The sequence below is a fragment of the Tiliqua scincoides genome, chromosome 6 (genome assembly GCF_035046505.1).
Source record: "Tiliqua scincoides isolate rTilSci1 chromosome 6, rTilSci1.hap2, whole genome shotgun sequence".
Lineage (NCBI taxonomy): Eukaryota > Metazoa > Chordata > Lepidosauria > Squamata > Scincidae > Tiliqua > Tiliqua scincoides.
Window position 1 is genome coordinate 26,060,633 of NC_089826.1, and position 18,757 is coordinate 26,079,389.

General features: G+C 39.9%; 1 protein-coding gene across 1 annotated transcript in view; it reads right to left on the reverse strand.

The window, feature by feature from the left end:
- Positions 1 to 18,757, reverse strand: part of ZGRF1 (zinc finger GRF-type containing 1) — a 44,138-nt gene that overhangs the window by 13,166 nt on the left and 12,215 nt on the right. Inside the window, exons 8-18 of the mRNA XM_066632344.1 lie at positions 18,088 to 18,273; positions 16,982 to 17,129; positions 15,090 to 15,745; positions 13,103 to 13,235; positions 11,174 to 11,358; positions 10,096 to 10,283; positions 8,368 to 8,507; positions 6,407 to 6,553; positions 4,517 to 4,631; positions 1,737 to 1,993; positions 1,047 to 1,206 (exon numbers count right to left, since the gene is read on the reverse strand). Coding sequence (XP_066488441.1) covers positions 1,047 to 1,206; positions 1,737 to 1,993; positions 4,517 to 4,631; positions 6,407 to 6,553; positions 8,368 to 8,507; positions 10,096 to 10,283; positions 11,174 to 11,358; positions 13,103 to 13,235; positions 15,090 to 15,745; positions 16,982 to 17,129; positions 18,088 to 18,273 — 2,315 coding nt within the window. The remainder of the gene's footprint in view (positions 1 to 1,046; positions 1,207 to 1,736; positions 1,994 to 4,516; positions 4,632 to 6,406; positions 6,554 to 8,367; positions 8,508 to 10,095; positions 10,284 to 11,173; positions 11,359 to 13,102; positions 13,236 to 15,089; positions 15,746 to 16,981; positions 17,130 to 18,087; positions 18,274 to 18,757) is intronic.

Below are 18,757 nucleotides of genomic sequence, written 5' to 3' on the forward strand. Positions count from 1 at the left end.
TCATTGTGAGAGGAAGGGGGAAAAGGAATACCGGAGAGAGACTCAACTTTTCCTTGCAAACTTTTGTGGCTTCCCACTTTTACCTTCAGATTTTCCCCAAGTCTCTTCAAACTATCTAGATGCAGCAAAACGTATATCAGTGTCTCATTTATACTGCCCTTCAGTCTTAGTAGTTTATGTTTCAAAACTTTCTTTAACCCTGATTCATAAGTCACTAAATGCCTTCAAGTGGTCTTTTCTCATTTTACCTCATGGCCTGGTTGCTACACAAAACCTTCTCTCAATACTTTTCAGAATACTCTTCCCCATTTTCCCCAGTGTTATTTCACTGCAAAGTAGGCTGACTGTTTCACTCTTTTCATTCCCTTTTCAGTTTGCTTCACTTTAGCTTTCTAAGGGCTAAATCCTAACCCCTTATGTCAGTGCTTTCCAGCATTGACATAAGGGCACTGCAGCTCTGAGGTAAGAGAACAAACATTCCCTTACTTTGAGGAATGAGTAACACCCAACTGCAGGATGCAGCAGCACACGTCCCATTGGCACTGCTATGCCAGTGCTGGAAAGCACTGACATAAAGGGTTAAGATTGTGCCCTAAGTTTTTTTTTCTACCATACACTTCTCCCTAGTTATCTTCGAAGGTTACCAACCAGTTTTGGGCCAAATGCAGGAACTTCAGGTATATCAACAAATGGCAATATGAACACAGAGTTCTTACACTGAGATTTAAGTTCTCACAGTTCTTACAGGAAGATGTAAGTATGAACACACAGTTCTTACAAGTGAGATGTACACACAGTTCTAACTTGGTCCATGGAAGATCACTGTTAAAAGTAAGTGCAGGAAGTGCTCCCTAGATTTCCTACAATGATTGGGTTAAGCATTTCTAAAAAATTAGAAAATAAAAAGCTTATTTATAGGAGCAGAGACAGAGAGAACCTAAATCAAGATTTATTGTACAGTACAAATATGCTATTGTTGCAGTGAGAAAAATGAAGCATTTCCTATACGGAGCAACAAGCACATATACATTTTAAAAGCAACTTACCACAGCAGTACTCTGTCCACAGCAACATTAGTTGAGGAAGAGAGTAGTACTTTCCATGGCACTGAGTTTTTGCCATTGGTTGCTTCACTAGTTTCAAAAATCTGCACCAGGAACAAGATAACAATGGCCAGCAAATAACTTTTTCCAGATCCAAACACACCTATATGTTGGAGAAGGGGGGGGGGAAGTATTATAATTAAATATTAACAAAGTTGGATAAATGCACTGTGCACTGGCTTTTTAAACAGTTTTTTTATCTGCAATTATGCCACTGCTTAAAGCACCAATGGAGGAGGCAAAAAAGAGGGTCTGCATAAGCCAATAAAGAATGATTCACAGAAACCCCTCTAACCATTGAGGGAATCTAAACTGGCTATAATAACCAAGGAAAACGGTATTTTCAAGATTATAGCAGAAAGCTCACTGATACTACAGTGGCCTAGTACAGATGATGGGCAAAAGAGTAAAACAGGGTTAATGCCGTAAAGGGGAAAAACCAAAAGCCAAGTGATGCTGGTGTGGGATCCAAAGAATCCTGCATGCCAGTAGAAAGTGCTTCTGTGAGCACACAAGGAGATGGCAATTTCTCCTTCAGCTACAACCACTGTATCAGATACTGCTGTGAAAGGCCACACACCCTTCAGGAAAGTGGGGGGGGGGGATGAGAAAATTTCATATTAAAAAATTTACCATGTATTACTGTTATAGGAAGGGATTCCCGTTTCCCTTTTTCTGCATCAATTTCTCCAGATGTCATCATGCTACCTATCTGAATCAGTGCCATGGCCTGATCCTTATTCAACTGAAATGTCTCAATCATCCTGTTTGCCAGAGTTATCATCATTTCTGGACTGAGCAGCCCACAATTTATTGTGCTTGTGCTTAAGGCTGGCGGTTTAAATTTTCGTTTGCTGACTCTGTTACTAGAAGATGCATCTTTGGAAGGCCTAAAGAAAGAACAAAAGGAAAGATTAAAGTTCATTCTGAGACAGGCTGCTATATAATTAAGAACCAAATCCTGAGCTCCGTAGTGCTGGTAGTACACGTGTACTGCCAGCCCTGGATGTTGCAAACATGCTGTGAAGCACGCCTTCGGCACCTGGAGAGAAAGGAGCATTGGTGCTGGGCTTCAGCACTGGGAAGATGACTCCATGAGGCCTCCACGGGTAAGTGATACCATCAGGCAGCAGTGTGGCTTTTCAGGCCAGGGGGAAGGGAGGATCAAGCTTGGGAGGGGTCAAAGACAGTGGCAGGCTCTGCCGCCATATCCTATGTTCCTGCCAGGTAGCCCAACACAGGCCTTGTCGGTACTGCGCCCGCTTAAAAGCTTAAAAGTTACTTAAAAGCCTGTGCGGATCCGAGGAACCCCATTGGCACTGTGGTGGCATTATCTGGGTAAGGGAGCAAACATTCCCTTACCCTGAGGAGACTCTCAGAGCTAGTCTGGCACCCACAGGATACAGCTGTTGCCATTTTGGTACTGCTGCAGCCCTGGGTGCTGGTGAGCATGGGATTGGGTTGCCCATTATATCTATAGCAGAGGATTCGGTTTAATAGAGAGTGTGGCTATATTTTCAAATTAGTACACTTACTGATGAAAATAATGTATAGTAAAACTCCTATAATTCAGTATTGTTGGGACCTACGGGCGTGCCAGACTGTTGGGAGGTATGTATCTTAATGCATTTATGCCTCTTTCTAGCATCTTTAAATTCTCTAATTTATGTTTCAGTTTCAGCATTACATGCTTCCTTTCACATGCTTCACTTACCACCACCATCTATATTTACCTTTGATGCCCTCACTATACACTGATGGGCAAAAATATTCAATGTACTGTACAGTATAAATTTGAAACAGCTGGAAAAAACACAAACATTGACCAATATCACACAATGCTAGTGGTAGACTGATCCAATCCAGAGCGGCTCTGCTGCTGTCCCTGTTGTCTCATGACTTACGTTTTGAGAAGCTCAATCACTCGTGCGTTCATTTTGAAGCTGGGCTATTAGGAATGCTGCAGTTTTGGATGTGGGATTACTGGAATTCTACTGTCATGTAAAATTTACTGTCATGTGCAGTCATGTCATGTAGTGTCATATTATTATTGGAATTTTACTGCCATGTGCTTTTATTTTAAAAAATATAGTAATTTTAAAAATGTTTCCACATTCACCACATTTCAGGTTGTTTTATTTTTGGTCTAGATCAGGGGTCTCCAAACATTTTGGCCAGAGGGCCGCGTCAAATATCTGGCATGGTGTGGAGGGCCGGAAAAAAAATTTCAATATAAAATGTAAATAAATAAATTAGAGATGGAACTGAGATGAGTGAATAAATGAATGAATGGGCTCATTCATTCAACCTCTCTGGCCCTCAGAACACGCTCCAGACACTATCAGAGCACAGTTCTGGTCATGTTCAGTTGAGTGGTACAGAGGCTTTCAGGGGACAAGAGGTTGGCCGCAGGCCAGAAAGAGGCTTGCTGCGGGCCACATCTGGCCCCTGGGCTGAGGTTTGGAGTCCCCTGGTCTAGATAATCTGAGAACGCTTGGTTTTTAAAAAAAAATTTTCTGTGTTTTAGTTTTATTAAATGTTATTTTTGATTATTTGACCTATTATTTTACTTCTTGAATATTATGCCGTCTGTCTTGAGGGCCCCACTGTGGGCAAAAATATGGGATAAAAGTCTCTGAATGCTTTTCTCACATCAGCTTAAGACAGTGGTCGCAAAATTCACAACTGCTGTTGAATGAAAATGTGGTGCCCATTTGGACTGGAGCTCACCATTCCACCTATGCGCTGCGTTTATTTCCAGTAGATCTGGACACCAGCACGCTCTGGGCAGTCGCATCTGTTGCCCGGCATCCCAGAAGGCTGTGTAACAGGACATCCGGGCAGATGCGAATGCCCAGAGTGTCCTGGTGCCCAGATCTACTGGAAACACAGCAGTGTGGTAGAAGTATGGTAAGCTTCACTCATGTAGTGGAAGGTTTTTCCCAAACCCCAGAACCTGCCCACGGACCGAGGCTTGAGACATTAGTAGTGATAGGGTAGAATTCATGCATTTGTGTTTATATTACTATGTCACAAAAAGAGTATCACAATAGTTTAATCTATGGCCAATTTTGTAGATTATTGAATCTCATGATTACCACAATACCATTTTCTTTTTTTCCTACCTAAATTCGCTTTAAAAAAACTCACCTGTTCTAGCTTAATTGTTCCACATATCCTTAGTTTTCAGGAAATTGCTCTAGATGAAATATTAGATTACAGAAACTGTAATTTATACGCTCAACAGCATTTTGTGTCACCTTTGTTTGCATAGTTAGATTCTGAACATTTCACAATGATTTCAATCTTCACTTGTCAATTTGTAAAGAATTAGAACATTAGGTATATCCCACTTTTCCCAAACCTTGTTTTAGTTATCTGTAAACTGTAAGAGAAATAATAAGGCTACATACATTGTAAGCAGATGCTGCATTATTGGTAAAGTGGCTGAATTGAAGTTTTCTTCTATATTTCTCAAAGTTACGAGTTCAGTGCTAGCATTACAAACTAGCAAGGCGTGAACAATCACTAGAGGAAAAAAGTCACAAGAAACAGAAATTAATTAAATGAACTTGGCTTTAGAAATGTCTATACTGAAAAGTATAGACATATGAACAAGAAATTTTGGCATATTAAAAACTCATTTACTGTGGCCTAAATTTTTGTTTCATGCCTGATCATTAACAGGAGCAGGAGTCTGTTGCAGCCAACACTACACACATGGCTCTAGAACAGTGGTTCTCAAACTTTTTAGCATCAGGACCCACTTTTTAGAAAATCTGGTAGGACCCATAGGAAGTGATGTCATGGCTGGAAGTGACATGCAGGAAAAAAATCAAATCAATTAAATAATTAAAGTTTAAAATAAGTATCAGTTTAAAAAATTTAAAATAAAGAACCACCCTCCTAACCCTCCCAAGCAATTGCTGATCTGTTTTTCAAAAAATTCCCCAAACATCCCAGAGGTTGCAATCCTATCCATACTTACCCAGGAGTAAGCCCCAAGGATTATCATTGTTAAAAGCATTTACATAGTAGCAAAATTACAGATCTGTAACATTTCCCTAAATGCAGTCATATACAATGGTAGCATCTAATATATGAAAAATAAACTACAGATTGAAATGAATGAGGACCCACATGAAATTGGCTCGCAACCCACCTAGCGGGTCCTGACCCACAGTTTGAGAAACACTGCTCTAGAATTTGTCTTTATTAAGACATAAAGAAACTGCATTTCCAGAGAGGATAATACAGTATATAACACCACATTCTGCTACAGCATGTCAAAATATTTTCTTTGTTCACTAAACAGAGGAAGATGAGAGATGGATCAAAAATACTGTCACAGTAATAAGCTTTACACCGTTTAAGTGCTTAAAAAATGTTGCTGCACCACTCCAAAACAATAAAATTTTGGGGGAGGTGGAAGGAGAAGGGCTATTCAACACCTAAAGAAGGGGTGTCAAACTCATTTCATACCGAGGGTCGAACAGCATTCATGATACCTGCTGAGGGCCAGAAGTGATATCATTAGGCAGGAAGTGATGTCATTAAACAGTTCATAACCAAAAATAAGCACTTTTTCTCACTTAGGAACTCATTAGCTGCAAATGACAGAAAAGAAAATACACAAATCTTGATCATATTTCAAGATATAAGAGAGCCCAATTTTCAAGTGGGCTGCCCTTACAGCAGTAACACCTCAGCATTGCTTAGCAGCTGAGACCACGAGGGCTGGATAAAAAGCTTCCGCAGGTCGCATCCGGCCCCCGGGCCTTATGTTTGACACCCCTGACCTAAAGTATTATTACGAAAGTAATAATAATTTCCCTAAACTTCCACCCTAAACTTCCTACCTTAAGACCTAAAGTATTTATTATTATATAATAAAGTATTATTATAAAGTATTGGTGTTAACTCGTAGTTAACACCAATTAAGATTCTATGCTTGGCTTTTAGGAACTTTCATTCCATTTCAAAAAATTGTCTCAATAGCAATTGTCCAGAATTGCCTCCAATGTTAACTATGTTAAGATTTATTTTCCCCTACTAAATTTCAAACCAATATAACTCACTTATAACAGAAGAAGGGGGCTAAATTATTTGGTTGTTTCATTCATATCTCTTAGCTATTCCAGCTGGCTATTAATCTCAGCAGGAGGGCCTTCTGCCAATGACATTACTATCTTTGTTCATTCAACGGACCACAAATTGATAACTTAGATATACAGTAGCATGTCAGCTGTATTTTGAAGCATCTATGCTTAAAAAAGGAGGGGAAATCTGCAGGAGAAACTTACTATTTGATCGCCAGTTTGAGGGGCTGTAGCCTTTGAGTGGCACCAACTCTATTTCATTGCTAGAGGATGGTCCGAAGAAAACACTGCAGGCAATGAAGTTGTCCATGGGTTCAAAAGTTAAAGTCTTGGAAACAACCCAAAGGTCATCTGTCAACAAAGTAAATAGGTTTGCCTCAGATGAATCAAGCTGTCAGTTTCTACAGTAACTGAATCAAATCTAGAACAGTGACTTGGAGGAAAGTTCATCTCCTACCCCTTCCCCCATTTTTATTTTCTACTTTTGGTTGTTCTGAAAGCCTGGTGTGCAGTACCTTCTTCATCTGAACAATGTTGGTAAAATGTACCTGCTTTGATATTATTTGTCTATTCCAGGGGTGTCAAACTTGTTTCATATAGAGGGTGGAAGTTAGCATTCATGGTGCCTGCTGAGAGCCAGAAGTGACGTCATTAACTGTGGAATACCCTCCCCTTAGAACTGAGAACTGCTCCCTCGTTGCTAACGTTTCGGCGTGGACTGGAGACCTTTTTATTTCAAAAAGCTTTTAATTGTTGACAGGCTGGCTGGTGTTCTTGCTTTTTATATGAAAATCCACGGGGTTCGTTTGTTTTTAGATTTTTTTAATTATTGTAAATTGTTTTTAATGTTGTATTTTTAAAGTGTTTGTAAGCCGCCTTGTGTGCCTGTTGGGCAAAAAGGCAGGGTATAAATTAATAAAATAATAATAATTAAGCAGGAAGCAACATTATTAAAGCAGATGGTGGTCAGAAATAAGCACTTTGTTCTCACATAGAAACTCATGAGCTGCAAATGACAGAAGAGGAAATGTGCAAATCCTGTTTATATTTTCAAGCTATGAGAGAGCCCAATTATCAAGATGGGAGAGCTGCAGAAATTGCTTCCGGAGGCCGCATTTGGCTTGCATGCCATTTGTTTGACACCCATGGTCTATTCTATAGTCAAGTACAGGTGTACCCCAGTTTCAGTTATCTGTGGTTGTGAGGACACTGGGAATGCCCTTTTAAAACATGGGAACACTAAAAGTTAAAAAAAAGCTTTTTACCTTAGTGCAGTGAAACCGCTGCATTTTCAGGGCTGTAGGCAGCGTTCTGAGCTACCCGCAACTTCGTCCTGGTTATTCTGAGGCGCCTCCTTTCCTCCAATGTCACCAGCGAATGTACTGTGACCAGGAGGGGAACGCATTGTGATGCATTCTGGGGTGACATCGGGAAAAAGGAGGCTGCAAGCAGCTCAGAAGGCTGCCTGCAGCCCTGACAACACAGTGGTTTCATTATGCTAAGGAAAATGAAGCTATTTTTACTATTCTCCTTCACTTTCACTTTCTTTTAAAAGGGTGCTCCTGGTACCTGCAGATTGCTGGAATCCACGGGGCAGGGGGTCCAGAACGGAACCCTCAGGTATACTGAGACACGCCTGAATAAAGATTCTTATGATAGTTTTTCCAACGTGTATTCTCTTGCCTGTTAATACAATTAATCTGTGTACTGAGAAACTGATGGAATATTCCTTTGGAAACTGCACATACCCAAGAACAATATTTTCTTTAAAGGAAAAAAGCCCAACCCAATCTAGGCTTTAAAGATGAGGCATTTGATCATCATACAGATTTACTCAGGTTTTTTTCTTGCCACCAGAATTGGGGGTTACCTACAAGGTATTAAATACCAATTTTCTACATGAATTCACCTAAGTAATGAAAAGTTATATACAACCAAAGATCAGAATGCAACTCCTGTAGAACAAAAAGAAGTATGGGCCATGAAAAAAGTATCAGGCCATGACCCATTGGGAGCGCAAATACTTTCCGCTGTGGAACTGAACGCTCTGCAAACACAGACATACAACACTCCTAAAGACAATAGCTATGTGATCAAACTTCAAGATAGTAAAGGTCTTCATTTATTTTTGATACATCTTGCCCAGTTTCTTTGATGAAACTAACCTTTGCTGAACATATAGGAGTTCTCCTTTTGCTTCAGTTTGAGATATAATTTGGTCTTACAATCATAATCAAAGTTGGCATTTTTGTTATTAAATTTCTTCAGTTTACCCACTTGTTTTCTTTCCATATCAAAGGCCTTTCTAGGAGAAAAACAAAAAAACAAAAAGGGTAAGAAGTGAGACCTCACTTTTTTTTTACTGCTTCTTCATTTAAAACACGCAAGATAGTTTATAAAGGGATTAAAACAGAACAGACAACACGGTTAAGTGAACCACGAACACACATACTCTAAGATATCTAAGAAACAGAAAATGAAGATAGTACTAAACAAAGCCTAATCTTGGAATTAGTCAAATTTACCATTAGTAACAAGAAATACGGATAAAAGAAATGTTCAACTACCTCTTTGCACCTAAGTCACTTTGAGCTTGTGTTTCATAAACAGAAACCACATGGTACCTTATTATGATGAGTATTTATACATTGCTTTTCAACAAAAACATTCTCAAAATGATTTACACAGCAAAAGATTTTTTTTGGCAAAAACAGTATTGAAAGAAGCTCTTTGAATCCAAGCCATAGCCTTGATTTTTAGCTAGTCTCAAACTGCCGTCTTTGTTATTGCAGTATAATAAAAGGCAGGCTTGGAGGCAGGCCTGGAGGCAGGCTGTGCAGCATGGCCTTTCCCAGTTTGAAGAGACACTTGGCCAACAGTCTGAGGCAAAAAGGCAAAGAAGGAAGGCCCATAGCCAGGGAGACAGACCATGGACAGACTGCACTTGCTCCTGGTGTGGAAGGGATTGTCACTCCCGGATTGGCCTTTTCAGCCACACTAGAAGCTGTGCCAGAACCACCTTTCAGAGCGCGATACCATAGTCTTTCGAGACTGAAGGTTGCCAATATATAATATATAATAAAAAAATAAAAAAATAGAATAACCAGGTTAACTCTGAATTACACACAGACCATTTATAATTTCTCTTAGAACAACCTTGAAAAACATAATTTTCAGTGGCAGGGCAGCCCAATTTTGAGCTTTCTGGAGCCAGCTGGAGTAGCAGTGCCAAAGTGGTTACCACGGTATCCAGTGGGTGCCAGGAAGCAACTGGTGGTCTCCTCTGGGGAAGCCCCAAGGCCTGCAATGGGGTTTCTCAAATCTGCACTGGCTATTTTGCCAGTATAGTCTTGAGAGATTCTGTGTGAGATCTTCCGGCCTGACACAGAGTTTAGGATATAGCAGAGCAGAGCTCCGCTGATCCCACCCTCCTCCCACTCTGGTTCCTCCCCCACTGCACCCTTCCCCCACCCTCGCTCTCCTGTGCCTCCTAGAGGCTGCACCACTTCCGGGAGCCACACTGGGTGCTGCAAATGTGTCGTAAAGCACATTTATGGCTTCCGCTGAGCAAGGAGTGCTGGTGCTGGGCCTATGCCAAACAGACGCCAGGTCTAGGGCCAGCAGGAAGAGTATGCACTACCACCCAGTGGTTGCACTTACCCCCGCGGCATTGTGTCCACTTCCAGCTGGCGCTGGTGCAGGCCCAGCGCCAGCGCTTCCTGCTCACTGGGTGCCATAAACGTGCTTCATGGCATGTTTATGGCACCCAGAGCTGTTGCTAGGGCTCAGCGACAGAGCTGATCCAGTTTAGGATTTGACCCTACGACAGTCAAACTTAATTTGCCAGTAGCTTTATTTCCACTCATACAGTACTATCACAATACCTAACATACCTAACCAAAAGCTGACATTCTTCATAGAGGGAAATGTTTTGAGATCTGAGGTAGGTTCCAACACTCTTCATATCATGAAAGACGAGACTAGGCCCACTTTCTATCTGTCCTGTATTTACATCATCTAACCACGTGAAAAAGTCACACCGATCAGCTTTAGGAGCATCACAAGCATAGAAAAGACGACCCTGAAACAAAATGAATAACATACAATTTTTTTTTAAACAAGCTAAGTTATGCAGAACAGGTTGATCACAGCATTATAGCTAAATAAAATATTAAACCACTTCTGAAAACGTTTAAGAATGCCTAGAAAACCGAACTTCATTCACAGTAACTCTCCAAGCATCTGACACATTTCCCAGGAAAGTGAAACCAACTTGCAATGAGAGGAACAGCATTTTCTCTTACTATGTAAGTGCAAATGAAGGCTTCCATGATAGAAGGAATAAGATGAACTAGGATACTGAATTCATCCCAACACTCCAAGTACTGTATATCATGAGGGTAAATACTGACAATCGGTGCTAGACAATCAGTGGGGCTATCTACCTCTTGACAATATTTTTGATTTCCTAGTGCCCTTCCTATAGGTACCTCTTCCATTCCACACAGAAAATAGATGCCTCTCTTCTTTTAGTCTGATTAGATCTGAGCAGAGGACAGGTGAAATCACCATCACATATATCACGTGTACTACATAGTGGAAACTGTTTTGATTTAGGCTGTAACCCAAATACATTTACAGGACCTGTCCTAATGTGTTAATTCTATGCAGCAGTTACAGTATTTGGAACCATAATGGGTGTACAAGAAAAGCTTGTCAAAAGAATTTTAATATTTGAGCAAATTAATATGCACAATAGACTACTATTTACTACATAAATTGATTTGTTTTATAGGTAAATTCAATATTTTAATTTTCTGTTTTGACAAAAATATGCAAACCTATGCACTTGCATATGTAACAATCTTCAGCTACAATTCCAGTAAAATCATGGTTAAGATGACTATGTAAATATCAGAATTCCATCAGAAAAACCTCCAAGAGCTTAACTAAATATAAGGACAAAAATACCTTATTTCGGCCTTCTTTTCTAACTGTAAGAAGTTTGGTAGCAATCTTGTGATTGCAGAGTGGTGCAGAATTATCTTCTGTGTGTCCTACCCCTCCTTTCACTGAAGTATAGAAGGATATATCCACCTTCCCAAGAGCCTTGTGTAGTTTTTGCGACAGCTCAAGCAGCAATATGTTCAAGTGTTCTTAAACCCAAAATGAGAAAAATGTTAATTATTTAAAAAGAAACTAATAGACGTGACAAAGAGGCTACAGTTAGTTGGAGAAATAAAAAACAACTTTTAAAAAACTCTATACCCATATTCCCTTCATCATTAGATAAGTGATCATGTAAGACAGAGAAATTGTTCTCTCTAACATATGTAAGTGAACCCTATACTAAACCATAAAATAGTTCATTATAAAACACACAGTTACTTGTTAATATTCTTGAGCAAAGGAACATGGCTGAATACTCTGGAATTATTTGACAAAATAACTCTCATTTTGTTACTGATTTCAGATAACAGTGAGAGATGTACATTACAAACCATTACATACTAAAGCCTGGTTCACATGTAGAGAAAAGCTATAGAGCAGCGATTTTTAACCTTTTTCATTTCAGAACACACTGATAAGGTGCTAAAATTGTCAAGGCACACCATCAGTTTTTTGACCATTGACAAGGCACACTATGCTACTGGTAGTGGCCTCAAATCCCCCCATTTCTCTACTAATAAATGACCCTCCCCAAATTTCTGTAGCACACCTGTGGACCATCTGTGGGACACCAGTGTGCCATGGCACTGTGGTTGAAAATCACTGCTATTAGAGGTTTGTGTTGTATACCCAAGCTGTAGCAGGCCTCAGGTTTACATATTTTTTCCACCCTTCAGAGTTCAATTTTAAGTTTACTGTTTGGAACAATCCAGTTTCCTGCTTCATTCAAATTCATGTATTTGAATGAAGCAGGAAACTGAATTGTTCCAAACAGTAAACTTAAAATTTGAACAGTTTGTTCAAAGCATAGTTAATTAACAAACCAGGGCATTAAACCACAGTCCCCATATTCAGACAAAACAGGAGTGAAAGCTATAAATCTACCCAAAGGGAAAAGAGAAAGCATGTGAGGAGGAGTGTGTGAGCCTCAGCTCATGCATGCAACAGTAAACCATGGTTTTGTGTTACAACTGAACTGGGTCTAAAAGTCAAGATACAAACATGCTGAAAAAGATAAATATCATTATTTGCAACTTCTCAATCTTTTCAATAAAGTGTTGTCAGTGAAACAACTAGATGGAGACAAATCAATCCCACAGTCTGATAATCTTTGGAGAGCTGCTATCTTAAAGAATATCGTTCTTCATTTACTTGTCTTTCTACATACTATGGTTCATTTCCTTAACCATTCCACTTGGTTGGATTTTACTCTACATACTTACATGCATGAGGGCCAGACTACATAGTAAGTCACAGACTCATGAATGAATTCTTAGTGCTTTTTATTTTACTTAAAAACAACTATAGGTAGTAGGGGCTCCAATTTTTATTGTAGCTGTAGCACTGGGGATAGAACGTTTAACCAGTGCTGCTGCTTTGATCAAGTTCACCCCCCCCCCCAAAAAAAAATGGTATAGCTGTTTTCAAGTAAAAATGAATAAATAAATAACACCAGGGGATCCAGCTATGTATCCTCTCCATAATGTGCAGTTTGGTTTGACCAGTTTTTCTGACATAGTGTAATCTGGACATCAGGGACAACTACACAGCATGCGTGTTGGCTGCAGTAAGGTTACAGTATGCTCACAATGCCTACAGTTTCTCTATGCAGTTAAGAATGCTATTTTGAGAAATACTTGCTTATATCCCATCCCAGACTGTGATGTTTCCCAAAACAACCACCAGTGAATTTACAACATGACTATGTAAATGAAAAGGTGTTAGTCATACCTATGAGAGCAGCTGTAAAAACCTGCTTATAATGTGCTGGAGATTGAAAATCTGCTGGGATGCATATTTGCCTTTTAGGAACATTAGCACAGTTTATTATTTCAGCACTGGGAAAGAACAATTCAGAGAGGGTCTGTAAAACAAAACAGCAACAGATATACAGGTTGAGTCTTGTTGTTCATAAGGTTCCATTCCCAGAACTCAAGCAAATCCATGTAACAAAACAATGTCCCTTTGCCAGTCGATTTAAAAACAGTCTTGCTTGCCTTTGTGATGTAAGACGGAGTCATTAGGCAGACAATCCATTAGTCTCCAGGTGGTTAGAAAGGCTTTACTCCAGAGACCAAAGCCAGCAACCCCTCCCTTCACCCAGAATGCAGGGCTGGGAAGAAATGCAAAGTGATTATCTTTCTTTCATGTGCTCAGGATGAAGGGAGGGGTTGCCTGCCTTGGAGTGAAGCTGTTCTAAGTACCTGGAGAGAGAATGATTGATGGATGTCAGCTGGCTGCCCTCTCTCACATTAATGAGGCTATTGTTAAACAACTTTTTTCCTTTAAATTAAAGGGCCCTTCTCATTGTACATTGAGATAAAACCACAGATAAAAAATCCGTGAACAATTAGGATATATCTATAAATGCAGATATAGTCTTGTTTCCTTCTAATTGCTGGCTTTGCTCACAGAATGCACTTCTGCCTGATGTCAAAGGATTACGCCCTACCTCTGAAGCCCTTTGCATGACACCTCACCCCTTTTGGAAGATTCCCCACTCATCAAGAGAGGTTTTTCAAGAGCCTAGGGTGCTACTGTGGAGAGGAGGTAGTACACATTCTCTTGCATGACCTTCCTTCCACTAACCCAAGGCTTGGATGAAACCCACTGATTTTAAATATTTATTTTCACCAAAAAGTTTACTGGTATAAATAAAATATTCATCTCTTTCCTTGATTATGACTATACTGAGAGACCCCTTCCATCTGGCTCATAAGTTCTTTGAACTGTTGCCTTCAGGTAGACGATACAGAACTATTAGAGCACGCACCACATGATTCCTGAACAGTTTTTATCCCACAACCATAATTACGTTGAATAAGGCGATATAGTTGTTACCATGCTCCTGGGCATTATGGTCTGATATACTGTTTTATATTATGATGCATGTTGTATAGAATGTGAGTGTGAGTGTGTAGAGTGTGATTGTTGGAATTGTAGTATATATTTATGCTTGTATCTCAAAGGTGCACAAATTTCGTTGTGCTGTAGCACAATGACAATAAAGTTACTACTACTACCACTCCATATCTGGAAGGAAATGCACTAAAAATAAATTTATCAAATAAAGTTATACAGATGAGAAATATTGTCAGGAACTGCTATTTTTCAGTAGACTAAAAGTGAAACAGATTATGAAAATACAAAATCATGGTTGGATTTCCTTTACACATTGTATCACATGAAACTACAAATGGGCAGGAGGTCTGGTCTAGAGGGTAGAGCCTCCATTTGCCTGAAGATTAACATCCACAAGGTCGCCAGTTCGAGGCCACCGGCACTGTGCGACCTTGAAGCAGCTGGCAAGCTGCAGCTGAGCTGTTCCATCTGCTCGGAGCGTGGGAGGATGGAGGCCAGAATGTTAAACCAGATCGGAGTGTAACATCTTGAATGTGGTGGTTCTTGAAAGAAAGAACCTTCTTTCAATTTGTAAAAATCCCTGCGTGGATTTAATAAGCCTGCCTGTGTAAACCGCCTTGAATAAAGTCTTGAATAAAGACCAAGAAAGGCGGTATATAAATACTGTATATTATTATTATTATTATAGTTAGAAAAAATTACGTTAATGATTTTTAAAAGTATGTCAAGATAACATTGAAAGATCAATGAAGAACATGCAGCATTGGAATACTGTACTGGATTATGGAATATTCACAACTATTTTGCTTTGCTTTGCCAGGATCTACTCACAAGACTTTCATGAATAATTACATACCTTGGCATGTCTGGTTGTATTGTGGCAGTTCAGCTGACCTAACACCTTTGGAGCTTCCTCTGTGGAAAAAATCTGATTTAAGTGCAGAGAAAGTTCCTTTTCTTCTGAAACAGAATCTTCGCTGCTAAAGTTTCGTTGTTGTTTACAAAGCATGCTCTTTATCATCTGCAGATGCACAAAGTCTGGAGGGCTTTCATTGATGGCATCACTTCCACTCTCTCCTGTGTCATCAAGTGGCATTCCCAAGACACTCTCAGCTCGGAAATCATCAGTCATGGTCATTTCACTGCTGTTTTGAGTTCTCAAATCACACTGAATTGTGTTTTGGTATTTCTGCCACTTGCTTTGTCTCTTTTGTTCCGACACATTAGGGAATGCAGACTGTGGAAGCACTCCTTGTCTTTCTCCCGTGCACTTTGTATGCACAGACATTTCACAGTTTGTGTCCTCAGGCCCTAACACTTGAGACTTGTCATAAAAGTTGACTACTGGGAAGCCACAGGATTGCTGGTCTGGCTCACAGGCCTTTATATTAGAAAAAACTTGTGAGTCAGGAAGTTCTTCATCTACAGGAACAGTCACAACCGGAGCTTGTGTTCTAACAGTGGACAGGAACAGAGACATCTCCTCCTCAGGGGAGCTGGACTCCTCCATTTCTGTAAACAAGTTTAGAAAGCTGTGGCACAAGTCCTAGACACTTAAAGACAAAACTGTAGGAACAACCCCACTATATTGTGTAATTCTAGATTGTATATCTGGATTTTTTTCTCCCCAAATTTCCTCAGATACTCAGCCTTTTCTAGAATCTTAACTTTTAGTGGCAATAACTTGGGTTGTACGTCTTTCTTATATACCATGCCTATATTTCTTACACAAAGATTAAGACAAAAGTTTAATAACAAAGTAGCTGAAAGTGTGTCTTCTTGTAGATAGATAGGAAAGCATATATACAGTATTATCTGAGGCTACTAAGCGCATTCTTTCATCTTGCATTACTGTCTATGCACAACATTTTATAGTGTTTTATCTTGGTCACGAAAACTACAGACACTTAAAGCCTCCTTTTCTGCTTTTCCTGCAAACATCAGAAAGAACTATAAGTTTTATATGAAAAAGATTAATATATACAGGTAGTACCTGTTTATCTGCAGATTTTATATCCACAGATCTGACTCAGCATGGGTCCCCTGGATCCACATTAAGCCATACTTGGCCCCATGTGAACATTCAAAAGGGTTTTCTGAAGACTGCAGAGCCTGCGCGCATCTGCCCGTGGTTGCTGCAGGTTTCAGAATGGACGGAAAGGCTGCTGGGGCTTCCCTGGGCTTTCCAACACCTTATAAGTCATTAAAAACATCACTTCCAGATTGTTGCCTTTTTGGCCATTTTGCAGCCTGCAGAGGCTGCAGGCGAGTATGCGTTGCCTCCGTGGGCTTCAGAAGGCCCTCCAGAGGATCTGAGCACAGCTCCGGTCACCTTTGGAGGGTTTAAAACCACAATTTTGGTATCCATGGTTTTCGGTATCCACAGGGGGTCCAAGAATGGATACAGATAGATCGCAGATACCAAGGCCCCACCTGTATTCTTCATAAGCTCATTCAATATGCTCGTAGCTGTTCCCTCCGGGAGAAAAAGCCTCAAACAACTCAAAATCAAGAAAAAAGTATTACCATTTAATGTTTAAAACAAAACATTTACAACCATAATAGGACAAGAATGCACAGAATGTACTTGCTAACTGTAACACCATCAAGAATAGAATGGGATAAAAGACTACAGAGGTCTTAACAAGATAGAACCTGAGTGTGTAAACCAAATCGTAAAGTCACTGCACAATGCTGACTCTACTGGCACAAGCGATATTAGAGTAATTAGAAATAAAACGTTCTTACTGAAAAAGTTTTTTGTATTGTCCATGGATTCTGCAATAATTGTGGACAAGAATGCCTGTTCTTGCCAGCCTGCTGTTCCTTTAGCTCTTAGCCATGGGGAAAAAGGACTGTCAGGAGTCTGCAAAGGAATCCATTGTGTTGATGGCATCTGCACACAAACAATTTGTAAGGCTTAAAAATCAAGCAAGCAAAGATGAATATACTTATATCAGCCACATTTTTTAAAATTAAAAATACTTTAACAATGGAGAAAAGCACTCACTGGAATTCTGTGCTGATTATTCTCAAGTGTGTGACCAAAAGTTGAAATAAAATTGGATCAATATTGCAAGGAAGAGAGACAGAGATGGAATCACAAACATGTTCAGGGAAGGCATTTCATGCAAAAAGGTAGTAAAGGAGGATGGGTGGACTGAGGTTTTATAAACATGTTTTCACACAGTATTTTAAGAAACCGTTTACAACAAATTCAGGATATTAGCATATGCAGAAGCACTGGGCTTTGAAGCTTTAAGCAAGACTTGGCAACACAGGCAGACACATCTGCTTCTGCACAGAGCATACTCTGCTAGCCTTAGAACTATGCTGAGTGTCCAAGCCCAGTGCTGTAAACAGGATGAGATAGAAAAGCGGTTAGATCTAGGAATGCATTGTGGTCAGCTAGAGCCAGCTAGTTGTAGCTAGTGTTATCAGTAGCTCTCAGTATTGTGCTGTATTGCTTGAGAGTCAATAAAAGCTTGGTGGAGGCTGGGCAAGCATCTCTTCCAGCTTCCGGCTTCCCCCCTGCAGCTACCTTTGAATCCTGCCTGCTGTCTCATTCTTTGCTCCTTCCCTCAACCCTCAAAGTGCTTCTGCTCTTTGCACTCCACATCAAGCAACAAGGCTCTGAGCCTTGGGTGCTTCCCCAAAAGCAAAGTAGCATCAGCTACAAGGATGTTCTCTGAACATTTGACATCTGACATGGTCTTAGATGCAAGGCATATGCAAACCAAATTCTTATGTTACTTTCATGTACTGTAAGACAGACTGAAAAATGATTTCACATACAAATGTTCACAATATGTCCATTGATTAAAGAATGCTATCTAAGAAGTTTTTCAGTTTACCTCAATAAAATCAGAAGGAATGGTGCTGCTCGATTCTCGAGCTGAGAAAAAATGAGCATCCTTTGTAACTCTTTTGGACTCTATCATATCAGCATGTGGATCCCATTTCAGATGTGAACAGGATTCTCTCACCATTATCTCACTAGTTGCTGATCCTTTGACTTGGTACCCTTGAAATTCAACTGCCTATATAACATTTAAATTAACTATTGTAAAGAAAATCATTTAAAAATATCAAACAGAAGATAAAATACATAATACAATTAACAGAGAGATTTGCTCCAGGTAAGGGAGGGGCTGTATGGCACATGTACATGTTTCCAAGACTGGCTTCCAGTTTGCTAATCATGGTCAACACAGAGCCTGAATTACTGAAAGTACCTATCTCTTACATGCCTGAGAACATTCAGATTTTCTACTTCAAGTGAACAACTAATACACAAATATATTTGCTTTATTGGAGATTGTTCAAGGAAAGACTGCTCACAGTCTTCCTAATTGTAGCCAGAGTGTTATCATTTGAACAGTGGTGAAGCAAAAACATTACCACAGTTCAAAATGTGATGGTTTCTCTACAGTTGTGATTTTGGCTGTTCAACAGGATCATTTAGTGGTATACTATGAATTTAACCAGTGCTGTCCTGGATGATAGCAGTTTGGAGAGTAGTAG